The following is a 26,372-nucleotide window of genomic DNA, read 5'->3' as shown; positions in this document are numbered from 1 at the left end:
CAATCCAAGGGCAGAAGGTAGTGTCTTGGAGTACCACAGTGCACAGTGTTCATCAGGTAGTCTGACATGCGGTGCAGCCATCTTGCATGGCAGAAGAGGACTAGAGATGAGCGAATCGAAGTTAACGAAGTGGAATTCGATCCGAACTTCAGGAAAAATTTGATTCTTACTGAATCTGAATTTCCTGACGCTTCATGGTAACGAATCCCATTTTTTCCTAAAATGGCTGCTGCACATAAAGGACATAGAGCAAAGAACTCTGGGAATGAGGGATCACCCACAATGCCATGCATGCAGCCAATCAGCAGCCAGCCAGCCCTGTGATGTCATAGCCCTAAAAATAGCCTCAGCCATCTTGGATTCATTTTCCAGTGTACTTAGTACAAGGAGAGACGTTAGAAGGCGCTAGTGACAGTGCTCGGAAAGACTTGAAAACTTTTATTTTGCTGAATAATAGTTCAGGGAATGAGTATTAGAAGTGTGGGAAAAGAATAGGGAGGAATTATTATTTGCCGTTCAGCGATGCAGTTATATGTTCTAAAGCCTTTTTTGGCGTGTATAAGTGGGGGAAAAAGGGCTTATTAGCCAATGTGTGGTGAAGTGAGACAATTATAGCCTTTTTTTGGCGTGTATTAGTGGCAAAAAAAATTATTATTTGCAGTTCAGTGGTGCAGTTATATGTTCTAAATCATTTTTTGGCGTGTATTAGTGGCAAAAAAAGTACTATTTGCCGTTCAGCGGTGCAGTTATATCTTCTAAAGACTGTTTTGGAGTATATAAGTGGGAAGAAAAATATGTATGTGTATTAGTAGCAAAAAAAAGTATTATTTGCCGTTGTGTGGTGAAGTGAGAAAATTACAGCCTTTTTTGGCGTGTATTAGTGGCAAAAAAAAAGTATTATTTGCAGTTCAGCGGTGCAGTTATATGTTCTACAGCCCTTTTTGGCGTGTATTAGTGGCAAAAAAAAAGTATTTGCCCTTCAGCGGTGCAGTTATATGTTCTAAAGCCTTTTTTGGCATGTATTAGTGGCAAAAAAAGTATTATTTGCCATTCATCGGTGCAGTTTTATGTTCTAAAGCCTTTTTTGGCGAATATTTGTGGCAAAAAAGGGCTTATTAGCCGTTGTGTGGTGAAGTTAGAAAATTACAGCCCTTTTTGGTATGTATTAGTGGCAAAAAAAAAATATTATCTGCCATTCAGTGGTGCAGTTATATGTTCTAAAGCCTTTTTTGGCGTATATTAGTGGCGGAAAAATATATATATATATATATTATTTGTGTGATGAAGTGACAAAATTACAGCCTTTTTTGGGATGTATTAATATCCTTTTTATTTACTTATTTGATCTAACAGTATGTCAGACAGAGAAGTGACAGGCCCTGCACATGGGAGGGGCAGAGGCCTAAATGTTTCTGGCACAAGTCGCAGCAGAGGAAGGGGCCGTGGCAGCAGGGGTCACTTCCAGAGACCTGAGCTCCCATTGTCAGCTAGCGGTCGTGTCTTGACCAGCAAATCATTGGTTCTTGAACGGTTGACTCGGTCATCCACTTTGTCCCAAGTGACATCAGACACCCCCAGCCAAGAGTCGGTGGGTTTGTCAGACAAAACTCTTAGTTGGCATGGATCGGGAGCATGCCCTGTACCCTCACCTGTCCTCAACCTGCCTCTGTCCTTTTCTGTTCCCTCAGCCAGAAAAAGTATTATATGCTGTGGGCTCAGCTCCACTATACAGCAAGGACGAGCTACTAGAGGACAGTCTGCAGCTACTGGCCAACCAAGATGTGGAGGAGACATCTGCCGCTTCCTCTGGTAGGCGGGCAAGTAGTGATGAGGAGAGAGGTGTGGAAGCTGGTGTTGTGAGTGGTCAGGCTCCTAGATCAGAGACCATTGAGGAGGATATTGCTGGACATGCTGCTGTGGCCTTCTATCTTTTCTGCCTTCCTGTGGATCGCATTGGATCTGTGATCTCTTGCCCAGCTGCTGCATGATCTCCATCACTGCTCTACACAAGCCGCATGCTGTGCTGCTCCTGAACCTATTTTTTCCTATCAGTGACATGGAGATAGTACTCGATGAGGATGTAGCCGATCGAAATTGGGAGATGGGTGACAAAGGGACTTCTTCATTATCGGGAAGAAGAGGGTGGCAGCTTGCGTGTGAGGCAGTGGCGGAGCCAGCAAGTCTGTAGCGTGGCTGAGAGTCAGCAGGGTGGCAGCAGTGGGAGATCGGGAGTCAAGCGTGCCCAGGGTAGACCACCCCCTTCGCAGGAGCCTACCTGCTCGAAAAGTAGTGGTGCAGGGGTTCACGGAGGCAGCAGTGGTAGCAGTCAGTCAGTGCGGAGTGTTGGGGGCAAAATCACCTACTCGGTGGTGTGACAGTTTTTGTTAAGCCACAAGAGGAATTGAACATGGCCATTTGCCGAATTTGTGGGTAGAAGGTGAAGCGTGGCAAGGGTGCCAATGTTGGCACCACAGCCCTGCATCAACATATGCAGCGTCACCATAAAGTGGCATGGGAGAACCGTGGCTCCAATGTGGTGGTCCAGCCTGCCGCAGCAACCACTGCATCACCCAGTGGCACGCACATGATTTCAGGCAGTGAAGGCTTCATCACCTCAGCCGAAGGGAGCTGTCTGTCCTTCCCATCATCTATTGGTCCTGATGCTCAAGCTCCTCTCCCTCCTACTCCTCATCAGTCATTCCGTCAGCAATCGATGACACAAAAGAGATTGCCAAGAAAGAGACAACAGTATGCATGCACTCATCCAACGGCTGAATGTGCTCCTGGCCAAGTTTCTGGTGCTGCAGTCCCTCCCTTTCCAAGTGGTGGACTCTGCGCCTTTCAGAGAACAGATGGCTTGTGCCAAGCCGAGGTGGAGAGTCCCAAGCAGTCATTTCTTTGCGAAAAAGGCGGTAACAGCCCTGCACAAATATGTAGAACAGAAGTTGGGCCAGTCCGTGAGCCTGTCTGTGTCTGCCAAAGTGGATGGAAGTGCCGATGTGTGGAGCTGTAACTACGGTCATGGACAATATATGTCCTTTACGGCCTCAGTAAATGTGGTTCCTGCCCAGCCAAACCAGCGACTTGGCCATCTGACACCCCTTCCGCCCCCACGTTCTCACGCCGTTGGTCCTGCGACAATGTCTGCTTTTTCCTCCTCATCCTCCACGATGTCCTCACCCTCCACTGCAGGGACAATTCACAGTGCTCCTCCAGCATACCACATGTGCAGGGCATGGTGGTGTCATGCTGTTCTACACCTCGTTTGCCTGGGCGAACGGAGTCACACAGGGGAGGAACTGCTCAGTGTCCTTCATCAAGAAATCGAATTCTGGCTTCCTCCGTGACAACTCAAAATCGGAACCATGGTGACCAACATCGGGAAGAACATGGTGTCGGCGCTGCGTTAATGAGGGCTGAGCCATGCGCCCTGCATGGCGCACGTGTTCAATCTGGTTGTCAAGCGATTCCTGATGTCTTCCACTTATCTGCAAGACATCCTAAAACATCCTACTTCAGCCACTCAAGCACTGTCAAGCACACCCTCTTTGAGCTGCAGCGGCAGAACAGGGTCTCCCAATATAGGCTGATATGCCACGTTTCCACCCATTGGAATTCCACCCTCCATATGTTGGACCGACTATACAAACAGAGAAAGGCCATAAAAGATTTCTTGATGATCCAAGCGGACAGGAGTACCTGCCCCAGTGGCAGCTCATGCATGACACTTGCCATTTGCTAAGGCCCTTTGAGGATGCAACATTATTTGTCAGTCGCCAGGACTACGGGATGAACGACGTCATTACACTGCTTCATGTCCTGGAACAGATGCTGGTACATCTGGCTGGTCAGGGGACTGGAGATGTGGCGCCTACATCTCACGGCCACATGAGCCCTGTGGGGCTGAACTGGAGGAGGAGGAGGACATTGGAGCACAAGCAATGTGTAGCGAAATGGGTGGTTTTTACATGCAGGTGACAGGAGAGGAGGAGCAGCCGGAGGAGCAAGATGGAGATGAGGAAGACGAGGCAGATGACCCAGGCACACCGTGGCAGTATGCAGTGAAGATGGAGGCAGGGAGTCCCTCCGAGTCACTTGCGCAAATGGCCCGCTGCATGCTCACTTGCTTTGGTAGTGACAGACGAATTGTCACCATTCGGCAGAGGGATGACTTCTGACTCTCCACCTTGTTGGACCCTCGCTATCGGTCCAACATGGGGGCTTTTTTTACACTCGCTGAGAGGGAGGACAAACTGAACTACAATAGAGACATCCTATGTAGTCAGTTGGCCGCTGCCTATCTGCACCATCGTCCGTCCTCCTGCAGATCTGACACGTGGCTGGGGGGCCCTCTGTGCTCTTGTTCCACTGCCATGGCTGCTGTGGCGGGATGGGGGGGTGGCAGGAGCAGTTCCGGCTCTATCAGCATCAGCTTGAGTCTAGAGTCGATGATGAGCAGCTTTCTTAACCCTCCTAGTGAAGAAACTACTCACCAGAAGCAGCATCTAGACCTGGAGCAGAGCCTGAACCAGCAGGTGGTGGCATACTTGGACAGCACCTTGCCACCCCACATTGAAGATCTGCTGGACTACTGGGCAGCCAAACTGGATTTGTGCCCTGGAAAAGCTGTCCTGCCCAGCCAGTAGTGTGGCATCAAAGCGGGTGTTTAGTGCAGCAGGGGCCATAGTTACCCCAAGGAGAACTTGCCTGTCCAAAATGTGGAGAGACTGACCTTTGTCAAGATGATTTAGGTGTGGATCTGCCCGGATTTCCACCCACCAATGCTTGATGCATAAGGTTAGATCATCCATGCTGCCTCACCCAAACCTTGACAACAGAGACCGGTTTCTTCTGGCTACCTGCCTCAGCTACTATTCTGATGCTGCCACTCGCCTGATGACATACATATGATGCCAAGTGCTCCATCTTGCACACACCCTCGTCAGCGGGTACTGTTATTGCCACCCACCTTCCTACTCTGCCACCGGGTCACTCTGTGGTCTCCTGATGCTTCTGCCACCTCACCACTCAGGTCTCCTCCTGCTGCTGCTGCCACCTCCACACTATGTCACCTTGCCAGTCTGTGGCCTCCTCATGCTGCTGCCACCTTCACACTATGTCACATTGCCAGTCTGTGGCCTCCTCATGCTGCTTCTGCTGCAACCTCCACACTATGTCACTGGGCCACTCTGTGGTCTCCTCATGCTGCTGCTACCTCAACACTATGTCATTGGACCACTCTGTGGACTTCTAGGGCTGTTTTCCCACCCTCCCTACTCCATGACTGGGCCACTATTTTGCCTTTTTGGCCTGGTTGACATAATCATTATTTGACCCTTCTTTTGATCTGTCAGAAGGAAGGAAAAATGAGACGCACAATGGATCCTGTCTGTGTAGCAGCTGTAAGGCCTGTATGGTCCCATCATAACTGTCTTATAATTTGGTAGCCAAAAACAGGAGTGAGTAGAAAACACATAAGACATACAAATATTCAGTTCACGTGTCATCTCTGTTTTGGATCCACTCCTGTTTTTTTTTGCTTTAGCAATACTGATGGATTACTGACCAAATGCTGACCGAGTGAAGGCGGATGCTCAACAGACAGGATCCGTTTTTGGGGGTTATTGTTCTGATGGATCAGAGGAAGGGCAAAATAATCAGTGACGTCAACACAAACTTAATGCTGACACCCTCTCCACTCTGTCGGGGGGCTCTACTTGTATAATCGTTTAATAAAAGAGGTTCTGTAGACATCTATGTGGAATCAGCTGACGACGGTGTAAAAGGAGTGAGCTCTTTCACACTACAGTAGGATCTTGGGCCTCTGCATGGTTCTTTATACCTGGCGCTAACATCGACCTGTAAGGTTGAGTTCACACTTGAGTTATTTGGTCAGTGAAGTGTGCAGTGATTCTAAGAGCGATGACTGTCATGTGCATGTCATACGGACTCACAGTATTGTTTCACTACCACAGCAGACTTCCTATGCATGTTACTGCAAGGCACAGTGTTCTATACCACTATACAGGCTCACTGCAGCCAGTAAATAGCTGTTTTTAATGAGATTTGCCGCAAATAAATTCGGATCGAATCTTTTCGGAAAATTCGGCAAACTGGTCGAATCAAATTTTTTTGAAATTCGCTCATCTCTAAAGAGGACCTTGGAAATAGACATATCTGCAGCTGAAAAGATGAAAAGGAGGTCACCAGGTAAGTGTTCTGTTCTTTCAGTTTATGTGAATTTTATTTTCTTGAACTGGAGGGTCGCTTTAAAGGGGATTTTCAGGAATTCTTCACTATTTACTCATGATCACTAGTATGTACTGTATGGCCTAAAGACAGATTCATATCTACCTGCCCCCACTGCTCTAATCTTGCACCCTGGCTCCTTTCCTGCAGTGCCACTGCAGCCATGACTTACAGTGACATGCCGCTTGGGGACACATCACCACTGAAGCTAGTCTTTGACCAGAGTGGAGCAGGTGAGCATGTGCACACCCTTTCTTTAGATTAGACATGCTAGAATCCATAAATATTTTCTGCAAAACCCTTTTAAGGACCTTCAAAGGGGCAGGTGATTTCTCATTCAAATGGTCACATGAACAATCAGATTGTTCATGCGGCTGGCCAGTTATTTATTATACTCACTTATATGGCACTGACAAATTCCTCAGCACTTTACAGACATTAGCATCGGGCTGTCCCGAATGAGGCACAATCTAAGTTCCCTTTCAGTAGGTCTTTGGAGTGTGGGAGGAAACCGGACTACTCGGAGGAAACCTACGCAAACACAGGGAGAACATACAAACTCCATGCAGATGTTGTTTTTGGTCGGATTCGAACCCAGGAACCCAGCATTCAGATTATTGCAAGCAGCACATCTCCTGTTTACATGCAGAGGTGTGCTGCCAACAAAAGATCATTTTAATACCGTCATAAATGTTCTGATCACTATTTGCTAGTATGTCACCTGATTGGTGGGCCATTTAAACTGATTAATAATCGACAAGGAACATTCTTTTCTGCCAATTATTGGTGCATGTAATAGGTCCTTTATCCTGCATAGTATATGCACTGTGTATGGTTAATATCCACAGTTACACATTGCAGTAGCAGAGCATGATCACAGGATGCATCTACGTAGCAGCAGTGTGACAGACTGCAGTGATTTCCAATAAAGGTTATTTTGATTAGAGAATTGATTAGACTGCGGCCACTCAAGAAGATAAAGTTAATAAGGGATAATATAAGATTGTTCACGTGGACACCAGAGATCTTAGACAGTGCTAAAGGGGTTGCACAGTGCTGCAATACTGATGATCTACCCTGCCCATAAGGCCTCATTCACATGAACGTATTTTGTTTCCGTGTCTATGTGCGGACAGCACACTGTGTGCTATCCGCATCCGTATATTCATTCCGTAGCCCGGCAAAAAAAATATAACATGTCATATTCTTGTCCGTTTTAGGCATTGTTACAATAGATCCGCCCAAAAAAAAAACAGATGGCATACGGATGTCATCCGTTCTTTTTTTGCGAATATGCAATTTGCGGGCTGCAAAACACATACGGTCATGTGCATGTAGCCTAATATGCACAAAAAAGGTGGTTTCTGCAGAACAAGATCTTCTCCACTTTGCAAGTAGATGAGAGTCCGATATGGGGTCTATTAACTCCAAATTTTCTAATAGGGTTTTCTTAAAGAGATAACACTTAAAATATAGATGAAAATAAGAAAGTAATACAACAATGTAGAAAAATAATGACCTATCAATACCACAATGGATGTAATTGATGATTACTAAATGATCTTTATCTAATTTTTATACACCGTTCCCTTTCCTGTTATCAAGGCTGTGCAAAACTGCAAAGTCTATAAACAATGTGACAGACAATGCTCACGTTACTCTTAAACACTTACGGAACTAGCTTCCAAGATGTCTCTCCAGATGGGGGTTTCTTCCGTAGGATTTGAGAAATCCATCAAGTTATCCAACACCACCTGTCCAATGAGGTCATGTCGGGTGAATCTGTCAAAGTCATAGATGCTGAAGTGGAGTTTGCGGTTCTGGAGGTCGTTAAAGGGCACATTAAAATGGAATGTCTCATTAAAGATTGGGTTAAGAGTCTTGCGGTGAACTTTAGTCTGGAACTTTTTCTTTCGGTCAGGCAGTAGATACATCTTCACGTATGGATCTGAAAACCCATTGGAATCCTTTGCTGGTAGGTCTAGAGCTTTCAATATCTTTACGACCAGTTGCTCTGTGTTGTAGCCATAGCGTAGGATGAAGCTAATGCGTCCACAGCTAGTGGCCTCCTGCTTCTTCATCTCTGCATCAGCTGACCGCTGCTTGTATAACTCTGGTTTAATCTGACCAATACTGGTGGCCTGCTCCGGTTTTTCATCCACATGACCTGAAAAGTCAGGACTGGATAACTGCTGTGTCATAGGCCTGGGCAGTGTGTTGTATCTAGAAGTTAAACAAAAGGAAACTATTATTTCTTCTACGTCTTACTGAGTCTATTGTTTAAAGAATTTTGATATTGCCATAGAAACTTGGAGATTCCTTATAGCCCTGTTTTTATTTTATTTATTTTTTTGGAGGTCAAAAGTCAGGAATCACCCATGCAAAATGAGAGTCACCATGCCAAAACCCCAAAGGACCCCATCTAGCAATGGTGGTATCCATCATACTAAGTATCCAGCAGAACGTTGTGGAAATGGAAGTGTGAACATAAGTGTGAACTTAACCATAAGCCCTAAAGCTACACTTATCGATTATGTATTAGATCAATAGAAGGACCAGCTTTTTTATCTTAAAGGGGTTGTCCCATGATTAATGTAAAAAAATTAAATCCAACATCTTTTAGTAAACCACAACCTCTTTCTAACAAACTTAGAACAAGCCCTGAACCTCACAAGGATCCAGAGATCTCCTCTTTCATTGCTCCAATTGCTCTGCTCGATTTATTTCAAGCCGGCAGCTTAGGGGGCGTGTCCTTTCTACTGCAGCTGTTGGCAATTGAAAAATGGAGCTGAGCACGTGCTTCCATCTCAGTGTGCAGGGCAGAGGTATTTGAAAAAAAGCAAACAGCAGGTGGCGCTATAGAGAAAGACTTCAGTTAATAACTCAATGGATATACCAAATTTTTAATTACATGCAATTACAAAGGTATTCAGATCCAGGTGCTGGTTTGAAAAATGTCGAATATTTTTTGTGGGATAACCCCTTTAAGGGCACATATGCACGGTACACATTACATGAGTTCAACATAATACAGCACCAGCTAAGAGTATGAGATTTTCAAATTCTCATCTAAAGAGTGCAGGCATTTTCTGCACGTAATTAGACGGCATGCATGTCAATTGTTTGTGTGGATTTTCAGTGCAGATTTCGCCCTTTGTAATGCAAAGGGTGAAATCTGTGGCGAATCCGCAATAAAAATCTGTGACAAAATCCACATGTAACGCAATTAACTAAAATATACATTGAACAAAAATATAAACGCGACACTTTCGGTTTTGCTCCCAATTTGCATGAGCTGAACTCAAAGATCTGAAACATTTTCTACATACACAAAAGACCCATTACTCTCAAATATTGTTCACAAATCTGTCCAAGTCTGTGTTAGCACTTCTCCTTTGCCAAGATAATCCATCCCACCTCACAGGTGTGGCATATCAAGGTGCTGATTAGACAGCGTGAATATTGCACAGGTGTGCTGCTCTGAGTAGCGGCACAAGCGCATAGGCTCTACTTCTCTACTGGAGAAGCAACTGCGCATGCACCGGTACACAAAAGCAAAACCTCTGTGCTTGCACCGCTACTTGGAACAATGGCGCATGCGTAAAATTGTCAGGGCCAGTCGAGATGTCCAGCTCTGTTAATTAAGTGGCAGGAGGAGTTTCCTCAGCTTCGGGGGCACCCCGTTGCAAGCGCACAACTCTGCTTGATGCGACAAATCAATTCTTTTGAATCGAGTTGCTCATTTCTATTTTGAAATCATAGATTGTGGACCCCAGAACTTAAACACCACAAACACTAATAACTAGTGATGAGTGAAGTATTCGATTCGGCTGCTTTGCCGAATTTTATAAAATAATCAGTTTGTGGCTAATTACTTTGTCACAAAGCGCATTTCTTTGTAAGTAGGGGTTGCAATGACAGTGAGTGGTGATTGCACCGCCTCCATCATTGTACCCCTTAGATGCCGCATTCATAGCTGATTGCTGCAGCTGACATTAACATTAAAGTGTAAAATTTAAAAAAATTTAAAATAAAATCATACCTCATCCATTTGATCGCGAAGGGCTGGTCGCCGCCAACTTGTTTGAAGATATAGCGCTAAATCTCTCATGGCCCGTGATGACGTCATCACGTTGGCCAGTGGGGTGATGTCATATGTCACCGCACACAGGATTTTATGTGAGATCTTCAATCAAGATGGCGGCCGCCAGCTCTTTGCGCTCAAACGGATGAGGTAAGTATGATTTTTTACCGTCATTTAGGGAAAATCGATTCGCTACCACGAAGCATGAGGAAATATGGCCTTGCGGCGAATTGAATTTACCCTGAACACTACTAATAACCTCTGTACAGAACCTCAGTAATGTGACCATAAGGATATGTGAGCAAAAGTGTGCATACCATTAAAAATTATTACAAAACAAATAGTTTTTATTGGAAAATTTGATAAATCATGACATTTCATCTAACAAAGAAATGCAAAAACAAAAATTTATTTTTTTATCCCACCCATGATATCGAAATTTGCGAGCCCAGAAAATATTTGTACGTTTCTAAAAAAAAAAGTCAATAGAAAGCCACGCTGTTGTCAGTGCCGGGCGCCTGGTGTCTGCGCCTGAAGTCAAAGTTAACATAAGATGGCCAAACCAGGCAGCCCGGCCGATAAGCACAGGTGACAGCTGTGATCTGGGGTAATCCGTACTGACAGCATCCCGCCTCACAGTGACAGTTAAGTGGGAAAATCTCTGAGAGAGTACTCACTGGTTCAATACAAGACTGTCAGATAAAAGTCTGCCATCAGTTTGCTGCCTTACCATCTAGATCTGACTCGTTAGTCCATAGATCCTCAGACCGCAACAATAACAAACGAGATAGCAGTTTTTATTTAATTTCAGATAATTCGGGAATAGTTCAAAGGTAATTTGTTCACAGTCCACTGCATGTTTTCTGTTATATTAATTTATGGAGCAAAATGCACCAGAGCTAAAGAAGACTGATGCATTGCTTCTTTTGAATAACTAAGAAATGATGAAGGTAAATGTATAATGTAAAACATGATGACTACATAGTTCCCTTTAAAAGGCTTCTGTCACCCCACTAAACTATTTTTTTTTTTTTGTGTGTGTCCCTATCCTGCGATATTGCCATACATTATGTTATTAATAATTTTCGTTCAGTAGATTTGGCAAAAAACTTACTTTTATGATATGCTAATTACCTGTCTACCAGCAAGTAGGGCGTCTACTTGCTGGTAGCAGCTGCAGAAAACCGCCCCCTCCTCTTGTTGATTGACAGGGCCAGCCGGGATCTCCTCCTCCGGCCAGCCCTGTCAGCATTTCAAAAATCTCGCGCCTGTGTTGATTCGGCGCAGGCGCTCTGAGATAAGGAGGCTCGCCTCCTCAGCACTCCCTCAGTACCTGCACCGATGACGTCTTCTCTTTCGGTGACGTCATCGGCGCAGGCGCACTGAGGGAGTGCTGAGGAGGCGAGCCACCTTATCTCAGAGCGCCTGCGCCGAATCAACACAGGCGCACGATTTTTGAAATGCTGACAGGGCCGGCCGGAGGAGGAGATCCCGGCTGGCCCTGTCAATCAACGCGACGAGGGGGCGGTTTTCTGCGGCTGCTACCAGCAAGTAGACGCCCTACTTGCTGGTAGAAAGGTAATTAGCATATCATAAAAGTAAGGTTTTTGCCAAATCTACTGAACGAAAATTATTAATAATATAATGTATAGCAATATCGCAGGATAGGGATTATAAGTACACAAAAAAAAAAATAGTTTAGTGGGGTGACAGAAGCCCTTTAAAAATAATAATCAAAAAGTTTTTCAGCTGAAAAGTTAATTTCTTGTCTATAGGCTGTATATGGAATTGCAGCTCATACTCATTCACCCCATTTGACTGTGATGAAGCTGCAATACCAAGCACAGCCTATAGACATGAGTGGCACTGTTTCCGGAACAAAGTAGGCTTCTTAAATTTCAGAAACAGGAAGCTTTGTGGCAAAAACAAGTAATGTAAAAACATGACATATGAGGGTACATAGAAGAAATCCGTAGTTTTCATGTGGGGGAAAAAGTTATATTCTGCAGTAGTAGACTGTCTACATGGTCAATGACAGCAACAGAGGTCCAATCTACACTTAAATAGATTTTATCATGCTAGGCCTCCCCAGTATGTCTAATGGACACTACTAAGTGCTAGTAACCATGGCTAAAGGGTGACCACAGGTATGCAGCCATTTCATCACAGATCATTATCCGAAGGTAATGATCTCTATAGTGAAAACAAACATCAGAATTTACTCATTCAGGTCAATAGTGGAACAGATCCATTTAATAGATGAATGCAACCTACCTATTAAAGAGTGTCGTGAAACCTACTCAGTTAGAACATTGGTAGCATCTACTTTTCCATGTCATTGTGCGAACCTACACATGACACTGGGGGAACATACTTCTTTTGGTTATTAGTGACACTTGTTCAGGACACTCATCAAAGACCAGGGCCGGTGACACCCATAAGCAAAGTAGGCCACCGCGTAGAGCGCACTCTTGCTGGGGGCGCCGCTCTGGCCGTGATGTAGTAGTTGCTGCAGCAACGCCCCGCCCCCAGTGCAGTGCGGAGTAGGAAGTGGCCGGTAAACTTCACTCGGGGCCGGTATTAGCGGAGGAGAAGATCGGGAGGCGCAAGGAGTGGCCATGGTGCTGGCAAAAGAGTTGTAAGTCGCGGGATGGGGGCTGTATGGGGACATGCTGTCCTGGGAGGGAGAGCGAGAAATGAATGAGGGGAGAACATCCCGGAGGAGGCGATTAGTTCTGGCAGGATGTGTGAGAGGCTGGGACGGAGCTGGGCTATGGGATGGAGAGGTGACATACAGGTGACAGATGTCTATACATAGCACGGGGGCCTATAGATCTGACTGAGGATGTATACACATAGCATGGGAGCCTATAGATCAGACTGAGGATGTATGTACATAGCATGGGAGCCTATAAATCAGACTGAGGATGTATGTACATAGCATGGGAGCCTATAGATCACAGCTGAGGATGTGAGGACAAAAAAGGGGCGGGTCAATGGGCGGAGTCAAGGGGGCAGCAAAATTAGCTTTTGCCTAGGGTGGCAAAAATCCTTGCACCAGTCCTGTCAAAGACATCGGTGAACCCAATTTGCTCAGCTACACACTAAGGCCTCATGCACACGACTGTAGTTATGGTCCGCATCTGAGCCGCAGTTTTTGCGGCTCGGATGCGGACCCATTCACTTTAATGGGGCCGCAAAAGATGCGGACAGCACTCCGTGTGCTGTCCGCATCCGTTGCACCGTTCCGTGGCCCCGCAAAAAAAATATAGCATATCTTATTCTTGTCCATTTTGCGGACAAGAATAGGCATTTCTACAATGGGCCGCCCGTTCCGTTCAGCAAATTGCGGAAGGCACACGGGCGGCTTCCGTTTTTTGCGGATCCGCTGTTTGCGGACCGCAAAAAACGGCACGGTTGTGTGCATGAGGCCTAATACAGGATGTTTTGCAAACCTATGCATTCAAAACATTGGATAAACCCACCTGATCAGAACACTGCTCAAACCTAATTGTTCAAGACTTCAGTGTAACCTATTTGTTCAAGATGTTAGTGGAACCAAACTTACTAAATCCATTGATGAAAACTGTTAAAAATATTATCGGTGCCTACTCATTGCATATATTTGCGGAACCTACTGGTTTATGACATTTGTGGTACCTACCTGTTCAAGACATTGTGGGAGTCTACTCAGTCAGGACATTGGTAGTATCTACTTGTTTAGGACATTTGAGGAAACTACTGGTTGAGGGCATTCAAGGCACTGGTGGAACCAACTTGATTATGACATTGAAAGGGACTCATAAATAAGTAACACTTAGGGCTCATTCACACGAACGTGTGCTGCCGGTCACCATATTGCGGCCCCCATTTGCGGATCCGCAATACACGGGCATCGTTCCGCGTGCATTCCGCATCACGGATGCGGACCCATTCACTTCAATGGGTCCGCAAATCCGGAGATGCGGAACGGAAGCACGGAACAGAACACTACGGATGCACTATAGGGGGCTTCCTGGGATTCCGTTCCATGCCTCCGCACCGCAAAAAGATAGAACATGATCAATCTTTTTGCGGAACCGAAGGATCGCGGACGCATTCAAGTGAATGGGTCCGCGATCCCCATGCAACTGGGCCACGGTCGGTGTCCGTGCATTGCGGACCACAGCAAGGGCACGGGCTTCACACGGTTGTGTGAACAAGCCCTTAAGAAAACATTTGAATGTGTGAGATCCTGTAGGTGTGTTCCATAACTAGGTGTTCAGGTGTGGGTGGCTTTCAGCCACTCAGAATAATAGTCATAGAATTCTGCCTAAGGAGAGGAATTTCACTTTCACAATGAAGCTTAAGACATTTCTTCCATGATATGTAAGCTGAAAGTACTTCATGATATTATTTGTTGTCTTCCCAAGCTGGATGTATCATGTATCGCTATTAATATTTTAGGTCGTTATTTTCTAGCAGAACACTTGAATTCTTGAATTTGCCTGTCAACAGTGAAATGTAATAAGACATTTGTATATACTGTCTGGCAGTACTGGCGTCCTGGAATGAATCAGTAATAGCAGAGTTTGCTGCTTATTGGAATTCTTTTCTATTGAAAATTATACCAATGTAGTTTAATGTAATCTATTCTTCTCTGCTATCAGCTAATTCAGGTGAAGGTAAGGCTGACTGCAGTGTTCTTCAATAAAAAGTCAGAAGAACTATAATTAAAATGACACTTCTCTGAGTCGAATTTTGCTACAAAATTAGTCTAGGTAATTCTCTGTGAGCTAAATTCAATAGTGACACATATTTCTCAAGTGGCATAAAGTGTCCTCCCTGATGACCCAGTGGTATGTTTAATTCCCAGTTGTACTTGTCCCTGTAGTGATTGTCTAGCGCAGGCATGGCCAACCTGTTGTAAAACTACAACTCCCACTATGCCCTGCTGTAGGCTGATAGCTGTAGGCAGTCTGGGCATGCTGGGAGTATAGTTTTTCAGCAGATGGAGAGCCTCAGGTTGGCCATCCCTGGATTAATCCCTAAGAATGTACAGTGGTCCTTCAGGTTTCATTTCTTTTTTGGGGCTTTCGTGTTGTCTTTTGTTTGTTCTGTTTTTGTAGCTGGTCCATCATAGTAACGGAGTATCCTCTGATGTACCAAGGCTCTGACATAATATGGAACCCATAGGTCCAGCATAAGACAACCCCATTTGGAGCTGACTTTGGATCTAATCATTTGCCAATAAGGTCTGTTTTTATGGGATTATTCACAAATAATCCATTAGACATTTTTGATGACATATCTTGTGTGTACAATGGTAACAACAAAGATTTTGAGGCAATTCAAAATGAATGTACATGTTCTGTATAGAGGAAGGTTCAATCTTAAAATCACTTCCTCTGGAAAGTCCAAGGAATTCCTTTTTAATGTCTGGACTTTTATGCCTCATTCACAGTGTTCCGTGTTTGGTCAGTGATTTCGATCAGTGATTGTGAGCCAAAGCCAGGATTGGAGCCTCCACGGAGATAAGGTATAAGGGAAAGATCTGCACCTGTTCTGTGTTTAGAGCCACACCTGGTTTTGGCTCAATATTACTAATGGAAATCACTGACCAAACACTGACGTGTAAATGGAGGCATTAATCTTAAGAACAAAACAAGAGTAGTTGTTCCCATTAAATGAATTGCTTGGACCAAACAATAGAACAATAACATCTTTGGATTAGTGTACTTTGGGTGGATAACCTTAAAGTTTTTAAAATGTTCTTTGAGAACTAGAAACAGTTAACTTAAAATAAAAGTATGATGTGACTATTTCAAAGCGTGCACACTACAAAGCTATGCAATAACGTTATCTGTGGGACAACCTTCAGCTTTCAATGTCATTCCTAACAACACGTTACATATGAGATCTGTAACCACATTAAAATAAATACTTGGATAGTGAATGAGCCTTTTTTTCTGTAATACAATGAAACCCCAAGTGGGTTCCGATTTGTATATATTCATTTGACTGACATGAAAATAATTGTGTGTGATATTTGAGATTTGCATATTTAAACCTGTTAAGTACTCCAGGGGCACATTTCAATCCCACTGTTTAAACTATCATTGCATTGTGGCTCAATGCAAATTACATCTCCAGTGACCCGGTTCTGATGATGTCTAAATCCTGGCAATGTTCATCATTCTTAAAGGAATATTGTGGTTTCTTGTAATAAAGTATATTCATTTTGTTACAAAACATTGCCTTATGACATATAATCACCATGTCTGTTGCTCTTCTTGAGCTTACTAGTGTAATGGATAGTGGGTGTGGACCTACTGTGCCAACTTACCAGTTTGACTTTGGGCTAAACCTAAAGGAGTTGCCTTGGTGGAGGGAACCAACCAGTCTGATTAAACACTCGGTCTTGCCAAAAGAAGGCATAAAAGTTCTTTCCCCGCTTCCTTATAAAAAAGGCTCTAGGGACTATTAATGGGTAGTGTACCTCTTGGTGAGAGATTTTAATGCTAGACATGCCTCTTTGGCTCACTTGAAGACATTCTGCACAGTTGACAGACCTTGAGAGGGGGCACATCATTGGACTGAGTGAATCAGGTTGGTAATTTTGACGAATTGCCCAGCATCTAAACCCCTCTGACCTAGTTGTTAGGGAGCGATGGTTATGTGAGGCCATACACGCATGGCAAACAGGCCATTAGAGAAGATTGTTTGATCTGCTGAAAAGCACAAGCAGCTCCCACAGTTCTGTTGTCCACCATCCAGACACAGGTGGGACCTTAATTACACACCCCTGTTTCTGCCTGAACCATTTGCAGGTGCTTAGCAGAAGGAAATCAGGTGTCACAGAGCACATAACGTGTTCTGCCATTGACAGCAAGCCACCTTCACCTTCGTTTGCAGTGGTGTTGTGAATGAGAAACCTGGACTGCTACAGACTGGAACTATATTATCTTTAGTGACAAATTCAGGTTCTGTTTGGGATCCAATGATGGTCGGGTTCAAGTATGGAGGCCTTGTGGTGAGCGCTTCAATCCTGCCCAACTGTATCTCATGCATGGTAGAAAAAGGTGCATAGTTTTTTATATTACGCTTTCTGCATCAATACGTTATGGTTTTCAAGGTTTCTGCCCCTATTTTATAATGGGAACCTTCATAGTTTACTTGAGGGTTTGGAAATCTTTCCTGGTATTGTGATGGACACATGGTCCATGGCTCGTTACAGTCACAGTACAGTTATCAGTGCTCTTTCTTGTAAGTAGCCATGCCCCTGTATGTATGATCCTTACATGACCAGGATAGATTTTCTTCCTATGGTAAACAATAAAGTTTCCCTGTGAATTGCACCAAGCAGAGGTCATGAAAATGAAGAGGAATTGGTACAGAAAGTATAGAATTGGACATTTGCCCCTCTGAATCCTATTTAAAATGGTTGTCCAACCATAAAATAATATTTTGGAAACAGTCTAAAATGTTATAGCATAACAAAAAAAAATTATGTTACCAATCCCTCTTTAGTTTTGGTGCTTCTCTGGTTGCTCATCAGTATCTACTCTCAAAACATAAAGGTGTAGGCAGTAGCGGGTCAGTGCTGTGTCCAGTGGCAGACTGTACTAGTCATTTGTTTGTTTTGACAGAGAACAAGTAGTAGAGACTACTGGGGGACCCGGAAAACATTGGAACTGAAGCAGCAGGGGATTGTTAAGGTGAGTATGATTTATTTTGTTATTTCATACATTCTACACAGAATAAGAGAGCATCTGTCAGCAGGATCAACCCTATTAAACTAGGAATAATGCTTGGCAGGGCTGACCCTGCTGAATGCAAGCATACCTTTCCCCTGTTGATCTATTGTACAGTTACAGAAAAATATGTGTTTTAATTCATATGACTATCAAGGCTTTAGTGCACCAAGGATGAGTGTCAGTCATCAGCAGAATCATTACAGGGCCAGACAAGATGTTGCTGCTGATACCTGGCCTATACAAAAATCAAGAGGAAAATCAAGAGTTAAATAGCAATGGCTAAATAGTGTATATGTTTAGATTAGTAAGCTAAAGCCCTGCAATAATAACAGCCACATAGTATCCAGATCAGTAAGCTTATGTATACAGTTATGTTGCAGAAGAAGAAAAAAAGATGAACCTTTGGATGGCGCTGTCAGCAGGAGTCAGGAGCCGGTATGTATTGGTAACACAATACTTTTTTCATTTTTAGTCAACGCGTTTCAGGGGCGGAGAGCCCCCTTCATCAGGACAGTATACAATATCTATGTATACAGTTATAGAATACGTATCTTCCTTACAAGAAGTTAATATTTTATGAAAACACACACTGCAACAAAAGTTAAACTTGTGCTTGTAAGATATATAAGGCTAATGAAAATTAATATGAAGTATCCAGTGGACAGATAATTATCCAGTCGTGGAATTATATCTAGCATTTTATGCAAGATAAGTCAGTGAAACTCTTCAAATTAAGAGAGACTTTCAAAAGTCTCCCGGAGGCCTAGTAATAAAAGTGCTGCATATTTAATTTTATACATGTGCGGTAAACTTTAAACACTGCCAATGTGCAGAGGTCAGCCAAATACCTACTAAGAAAACAAGAGCTGGCACATGGAGAGGAATTCTACTTGGAGATGTAGCATAAATCGGAAGTAATGGGGAGGGGTGGAGGAAGCAGGATAGCAGAAACATGCAGCCACTTCACATCTAAACATTTACAATGGATACACATAATAAAACTGATGCTATTAAACTCCTCAGAATTTGTGAATAAATTGTAAACTGAGTGTTACTCTTCCCCTTGGCAGTTAGGCATGTCACTACATACTCTGACACTCTGTCCAATCAGTGCTGAAAGTGTCCAGTTGTGTAGGGATATGAGGAATGGTAATGCCCAATGGCAACTGATTGATACATTTCCAAGAGAAATAACAGATAAATTGTGCAAAACAGAGCTTTCAAGAAAAGATGCACCAGCATTGTTTTGTCATGGAGGAGTTCAGTATTTACTAAACAGAGAGAGATGACTAGTCCTCCTTAAAACTATTGTGATGGAACCTTTATCAGTGGTTAGGTTTAGGGAAATCGTTATATACAATATGCATAAAGTGGATTCCAACCAGTTGACACTGGTTTGCTGTGCTCTTTTTACTTACCATACTCATCCCAACGAGAAGCACAAAATGACAGCAATCATAAAATACTGTGAAAAATGTAGCAATAGCAAAATTGTTACCTGGTAGTCGGAACAATGTTAGCCACTTGCTGGTGTGACTGTGCATAAGGCATCTGAGATTCCTTGGCCACACCCTGGCTGTCAACTGGTATGTCAGGAGATGTCTGACTTATTTTAATGTTAGTTTCTGGGTAAGAGTCCATGTCCAAATATGAACGTTCTGGCATCTCCTGTCCAAGCTCTACACGCTCCACCAATAAATCCCCATAGTGGGAGTGGTGGAGGTGGCCATGGTGTCCATGATCCTTCTTCTGAGTTGAACCTTTGTCCCTCCATGGAATCCAGCATAACTTCCAAGAGACAAAGAGCAAGACTCCAAGGAGAACTATTCCGCAGAAGGTGACAATAACCGATAGAAGACTGACGGAGACCTCTGGAAGAAAAGGTCAGCATGAGTATGTGGGAAAAATCAACAATTGATGTATTATGGTCATTAATACTACAACACATAATATGGCAACAAAGCCAACCATGTAGCCCATTCTACATATGTAATTATTTAGAAGTTCAGAGACTGAGAATGTAATAACTGAGGAGTTTACATTTCATAAATAAAGGTATTTTACATCCACTACATTTTGCAAAAAATGCTGTTCCTAGCCAGTGAGTGCTAGTGAACAGTGTTAGCCACAAAGCCATTGACAGTACAAATCTCATTTGAAGGCTACCAGCTACATTCAGTTTAGCCATACTGCTTGGCTGCTGTATGTAATGCAAGTCCAATCAATAAGTCAAAATCAAGTGTTATATACAGTCAGACCCTTCAAAACAGGGGCATAATTATAGTGAGTGCAGAGGTACTGGATCATGTAGTCCTGTAGTTTTCCATATGGTGAGACCAGTACTACTGTATTTCTACAAAAGAAGCCTTGTTGAGTATAGGCCACATACACACATGGTAATAGACCATCAAAATTGCATGCCCTTCTCCATAAAACCCCTTCAGGCAAAAGTTTTATATTTATATATATTTATGCATTGTCGGGATCTGTACATGTGGGCAGGGTTGGCAATGACAGACTTCACAGGCTTCAACAGTTTAAAAGTCCAAATCAGGTTAATTTTGATCCTAACAAAACGGTGGCATCAAAGTTCAGTCTTCACTTTGGTCAATCAAAAAAAAAAAAAAACATAAATACACATGAATATAAACAAAATAAATTCTTGCACTTCTGGCCTCTAACTATATATTGGTTACCTCACCAAGGCATTTTCAACATAACAGAAGATCAGGCTTCATACAGCTAGCAGACCATGCAACTTCCACGCTCTGGCACTGGATGTGCCTTTCAGCCCTGTATTTATTCCCCCAATAAAAAGTCCAGGAGCCACATCTGGGTTGCCTCAGGTTAGGAGAAAAGGTATTGGAGTGAGGAGGGAATAGCAAGTCCCACTACCAAACTTATCTGCCATTCCATAAAAAATCCTGCCCATCAAACATACATATATTTAAAAAAGAATCTCAGCAAAATACACTTTGCTGAAGTAACCCAGCTTATCTGGATTATTTTTAGCTCACCGCTCTAAGCATTCTTGGTGAGATATACCCCCTATCCTGTACTTTACCAAACACTGTGTTGCAGCCTTTAACTAGGCATTGTATTAATTAGCAACATAAAACCTTTTCACAATCATATTACTAATGTACAATTCATAACTATGTAATGTATGATTCAAAAAGTATTCTAGCTGAAGGGTGTACTTAGAGGGACAATTTTCTGCCTTTTAGATGAGCCTTTTATCCGACCTTCCCTGGTTGCCTAGGTAGCCATCCATTTCTTCACTGAAGACTATAACACTATCTGATCCCATTAAAAGTATTACTATGCTATGATTAGAGAGTTGCAAATGAAGTATTATTGCAATATACAAGCATTAAGAATATGGTTTTGTTTTTTATATACATAACATTTTCCTCTCTAGTAGAACCCCGTACTGTTAGACTAACATGCTCAGTGGCTTCACTACTCCCTCTTCTCAGTGCTGGTGTAGTGATCTCCCAGTGAACTGGTTTAGACACCTGTCAATTATTTATCTATACTTCTAAATTCATAGAAATGTATAGTTATAGCTCTCTAGATCGTGAAGAAGAAAATTGGAGGAGGGCATAACATCCCGTATGTATCTCTGAGGATATATGTGAGGGATTATTTTCTACGAAGAGGAGAAAAATAGTTAACAAGAGCTAATATTGCATTGCTTCCTTGGAGATGCAGGCACTTGATTATCTAATGTGATGAGCTGCTGCCCACCCTCAGAGAAGGAAAAAAGTCCTCCAGATAATGTGAGTAAAAAAAAAGTTTTAAATTTGTCAGATAACCTATTTAAGAGTACCCCTTCTGAATACAAAGCTACTTTATAAACACATAAAAGGAATAAAAGTAGAATGAAAATGTAAATTTTTCTCATCCCGAGTCAATATTAACATTTATGAAGCTCATAAAAATCTCTTATTACATTTCATTTAAAAGCCTTTCTTCAGTCGAAGCGCTGAATTTGCTAGCCAGATACTATTGTCTCTATGTAAATGTTGTATTAAAGCCTTTCTTCTTACCAGGAGCTCATGACCTTCTCAAATGTTACTCTAGCAAGTAACACAAATGGATCATATCTGATATATTCAAAACACCTTCAATCTAACCAATGTTTAAATAGAATTCTCATTGTGCTCTGTTAGTATGTACAAGGCCTGCATTGCAGGTCTTCCCTAGTCTTAAAGGTTTTGTGCAAATCTTCCATGCAAATACTATATGTAGTTGACAGAAGTAGGTATCTACTGTATGTTAATGATAGCATAAGATATACTGACATGTTTGGCTTATACCAAATGGAATATACAACATTTATGTTTCTAACTAATCAAATGTAAAGGCTTTATCATGCACTTACTGCATCCGCAGTGGCTGCTTTCTCAGATTTCACTGAGGGTCCCATGACCAGTGATGTCAGCTTCTCTTCCTGCTCTGATGATGTTTCGTGCACAAGCCTGAGAGAGCAGATATGTGTATGTACAGGAAACGTCACTGTGCTGGCCACGCCCCCCGATACTGCCTTCTGCAGCTGTCTGCTCTCTCCCTTGATTCTTGAAGAACAACTTTAACCCATTCAGCAGCACAGACTCAGGGTTGAAGGCTTTACTGAGCAGCTGCAGGCAGTGAGGATACAAATGCTGGGCACAGGAGTTGGCAGACTGGAGGAGTTCTGCAGAGCATTTCACAAGAACAGGTAGGGGGAAGATCCTGTGTGTATTAGCAGTGTCATTGTATAGCTGGGACTTGAAGCCCTACACATACAACATGCTGCTGTGTATCCCAGGAGGGGCACAAATATTCATGAGGAAACTCCAGAGATTATTGTTATTGCAGGTAAACAAAGGGCCAGAAAAGAACCAGGGAAATGAAGAAATAGATTTATTTTTTTGCCTAATAATTGCTTTGCTTAGTTATATATTGCTGCCATATTTACAGTGCTATATATATTTTTTCATAACTCGGACAACCCCTCTTATATGATTACAGAGTATAAAGTAGGTTAACTCAGGTTGTATAGCAATACCGAGATGTCTATGTGAGCATTGACACTATAAATATGTATGGTGTTAATGAGCTCCATACCAGTTATGAGAAGAGTGGCCAAAGGTTTTACATTATGGGGTTTACTTTTTGTGGAGCAATGTACTAGAGGGCTAGGACATGTACAGTAGTACCACACGGTGTTGATAGATGCATATTTTTCCATGTCTCTTTTTCAATTACTCATATAACAGTGAGAGTAGCCAGAGTTAGGAAGGTTTCAGATGACCATAACTAGAGCCATGTTTTAGTGTCATATTATGGTGGACCCACTCCAACCTTTAACAGTTCTACTGAACCAAACTTAGAGAACCACATACTTTATGTTAAGAGCTGATGCCGGTCTACATTGTTATCCTTTCACTGGCTAGCAATTACCCAGCAACTTCATTTTAAAATACTTGCAGTGCCATTCAAGATAGTCCACAACCTGCCCTAATCTGCCACTGTCAACCCACAGGTTACCCCTGGTCTTTACATCTTCACTTCTCTCCTCTTTTATGCTTCTTCCATAATAGTCCCCACAATTCTTACCTTGTATCTCCTATACTCTGGAATTTACTACCGCAACACATTTTACTCTCTACCACCTGCCAAATTTTCAAAAGCAACCTGAAAGCCCACATCTTCAGAAAAATGTACACCTGTGGTAGCCCTGTCTTCATTTTACAACTGTATAAGCAGATTCTATACTCCCCTACCAGGGGAATAGTTATATGGGGTATAGAGGTGGCAGCTGCACCCAGCCCTAATTCCCAAGGGGGCTTAAGAGCCATTCTGTCACATGAGGAGGCACCAGTATTAATAACTGCAGATTATAGGCGGGTAGTCCATTAGAGATTTTGCATTGGGACCAAGAAGCTTTAAGTTACTCATTTGTCACCTACTGTCTTTTTCCGCTTCAGATAGAAAGACTTTATGGGCAGGGCCCACTCTTGTTGTGTACACGTCTGTCACTCAGTAAGCTCTGACTGCCCCAGGTAAAACTGAAGGCAATGGCTATTGCAGGTAATGAGAGGGCAGGTAAACTATAATGTAATAACAGCTCGCAAATCATCTGATATAAAACTAGCTTGTCACAAACAGAAGTTTGACAGATCAAAGGATTTTATTGGTGGGGTTCTGAGACTCCCACTAATTGCTGAAATGAGAAAAGATCACATTGAAGATTCTATCTCCTCGTCGCAGGGGACAGAATTGAGACAAGTCCATAAATGTTCTGTTGAGACCATCTTTTGCAGTGAGGAGATAGAGTGTGCTATGTGCATGGAGCTCTCTCCTTTTTCTAGTAATCAAAATCTTTGATATGTCTGTATGACATAGTGCAAAGAGCTTCAGAGGGAGTGCTGAGAGGAGGGGAGTGGTACTTTTAGCACTGCTAGGAGTGTTGGTGTTTCATGGTGGCTTTCCTCACTCCAACTCTCCCGGGGTCCATGCTGTGAATAGAGGGTGCACCCTTTCTTCCCTTGGGGTACACCCAGCCTGGACCGTTTAGGGCTCCTGCCTGGTGTTAGGTGGGGTGCCCTTGATGCTAGGTAGATGGGTGCAAGGCAGGAGGGCAGATGTAGATGCCAGCAGATGGATGGTGGAGTCAATGTCGCTCTTTGCTAAATAGATTATAGGAGTTGCAGTACACAGAGCAGCAATAGATACAGTTCCAAGGTATATTTCAGAGTAGGCTTTTCCCAAAAGCTGTGTAAAGGCAGCAGCAATGATAGTAGTAATCCTGCCTCAGTCTCACTCTAATTTCACTTTGCAGTGTTCCCAAATAGCCACAGGCAAGTAATTCTGTTCTCATCAACTCTTTCTGTAATTCCCATGCTACGCGGTTTAAATATTAGATCCGGTTAACCAGTCTGTCTCAAAGTGTGGTGGTCACTGAAGCAATATACCCTTTCCATAAGCAGTAAAGTCTTATTTCCACACATGAGTGAACACCCTACTGTCTGTAGCCAGCACAGTCTTTAGAGTAACATTATTATTCTCTGACCTGTTAGAAACTTACATCATGTAATCTGTAGTGAAGGTAATTTTCTTACCAGTGACTGTATTTGTGAGCTATAACCTCCATTCCCTAATCACAGTGGGGTGGGATGTGAGAGAGTTGGGCATGGCACAAGCAATCTGCCTTTGAAGCGCCACCTTTTCACACCCTGCACTTGGTATAGTATACATAGTATATAGTTTTTCCACTAGTATTTCTTTACTACAGGCTGCTAAATATGAAACTTGTAGTTTGTTGATGGGCTAACAGAGTAATGAATAAGTAATAAAGAGTAATATATATCATATAGAAGGAATCACAGCACTCCAGAGACATGAAAAAGTAGTAGATTTATTCCTCTGCATCCATAAAAACACAACATTCTGCTTCCATCTGGAGCTTTTTTCAAGCAGGTGGGAGCTGAACTGTTGCATTTTTATGGATACTCAGGTATAAATCTACTACTTTTTTCACATCTCTGGAGTGCTGTGATCCTTTCTACATGCTATTTGGGACTATTTGATCAAAGTCTGTATTGCATGCACCATACTTTGAATACTTTCCCTAGTGCTGCTCTCTCTCTCTCTCTCTCTCTCTGTCTCTCTCTCTCTCTCTCTATATATATATATATATTATATGAAATCCAGCAGCACTCACTTTAAAGGATTATCCGGTGCACGCGTCTCACCTTGACAATAGGCTTATATAATCTTGAAAAATCAACGCAGCACTCTTCTTGTAAAAAAATGCAGTGTCTTTATTCACACATGTGACACAAAATAGGTCACGTTTCGATCCCCTTCCAGGATCCTTCTCAAGCCAAGTGCACAGACCAACATCATGCTGGTATCTATATACATGTGCAGCTTTTCAATACATGTGTACAACATCATTTAATCAAGTGATTACAATTAGTGACAGCTGATACAAAATCAAGTGTTCTTCAAAAAAATGCAGTCCTTTCCGAAATAACTTCTTATATTGTGATCATAGTACATATTCCCATACATCTATTTATATAAAGTGCTTTGTGCCAGTAAAGTGCACCCTGACATAAATGTATATATAAACATTCACATATTATAAAAACGTGCAAGTGCATTTTAAAACCACAATAAAATTCCTTGGCTATAGTAACTTCATCAATTCATCAGGGTAGAGAGACGCGTGCTGCAATTAAATACGATTCATCCAACTTGCTGTTTTTTTAAAAAAATGCATGGTGTGAACACCATCCATCTGCAGGGTA

The 26,372-nt window shown here is 42.9% G+C and overlaps 1 protein-coding gene across 2 annotated transcripts in view; it reads right to left on the bottom strand.

The window, feature by feature from the left end:
• SYT3 (synaptotagmin 3) overlaps positions 1-26,372 on the bottom strand; it is a 349,741-nt gene that overhangs the window by 81,765 nt on the left and 241,604 nt on the right. For both annotated transcript variants that reach the window (XM_040434094.1, XM_040434101.1), the window contains exons 4-5: positions 19,568-19,940; positions 7,923-8,472 (exon numbers count right to left, since the gene is read on the bottom strand). In XM_040434094.1, coding sequence (XP_040290028.1) covers positions 7,923-8,472; positions 19,568-19,940 — 923 coding nt within the window. The remainder of the gene's footprint in view (positions 1-7,922; positions 8,473-19,567; positions 19,941-26,372) is intronic.

The sequence above is a fragment of the Bufo bufo genome, chromosome 1 (genome assembly GCF_905171765.1).
Source record: "Bufo bufo chromosome 1, aBufBuf1.1, whole genome shotgun sequence".
Lineage (NCBI taxonomy): Eukaryota > Metazoa > Chordata > Amphibia > Anura > Bufonidae > Bufo > Bufo bufo.
Note: the sequence above shows the minus strand (reverse complement) of the source record. Positions and strands in the feature narration are given on the sequence as shown.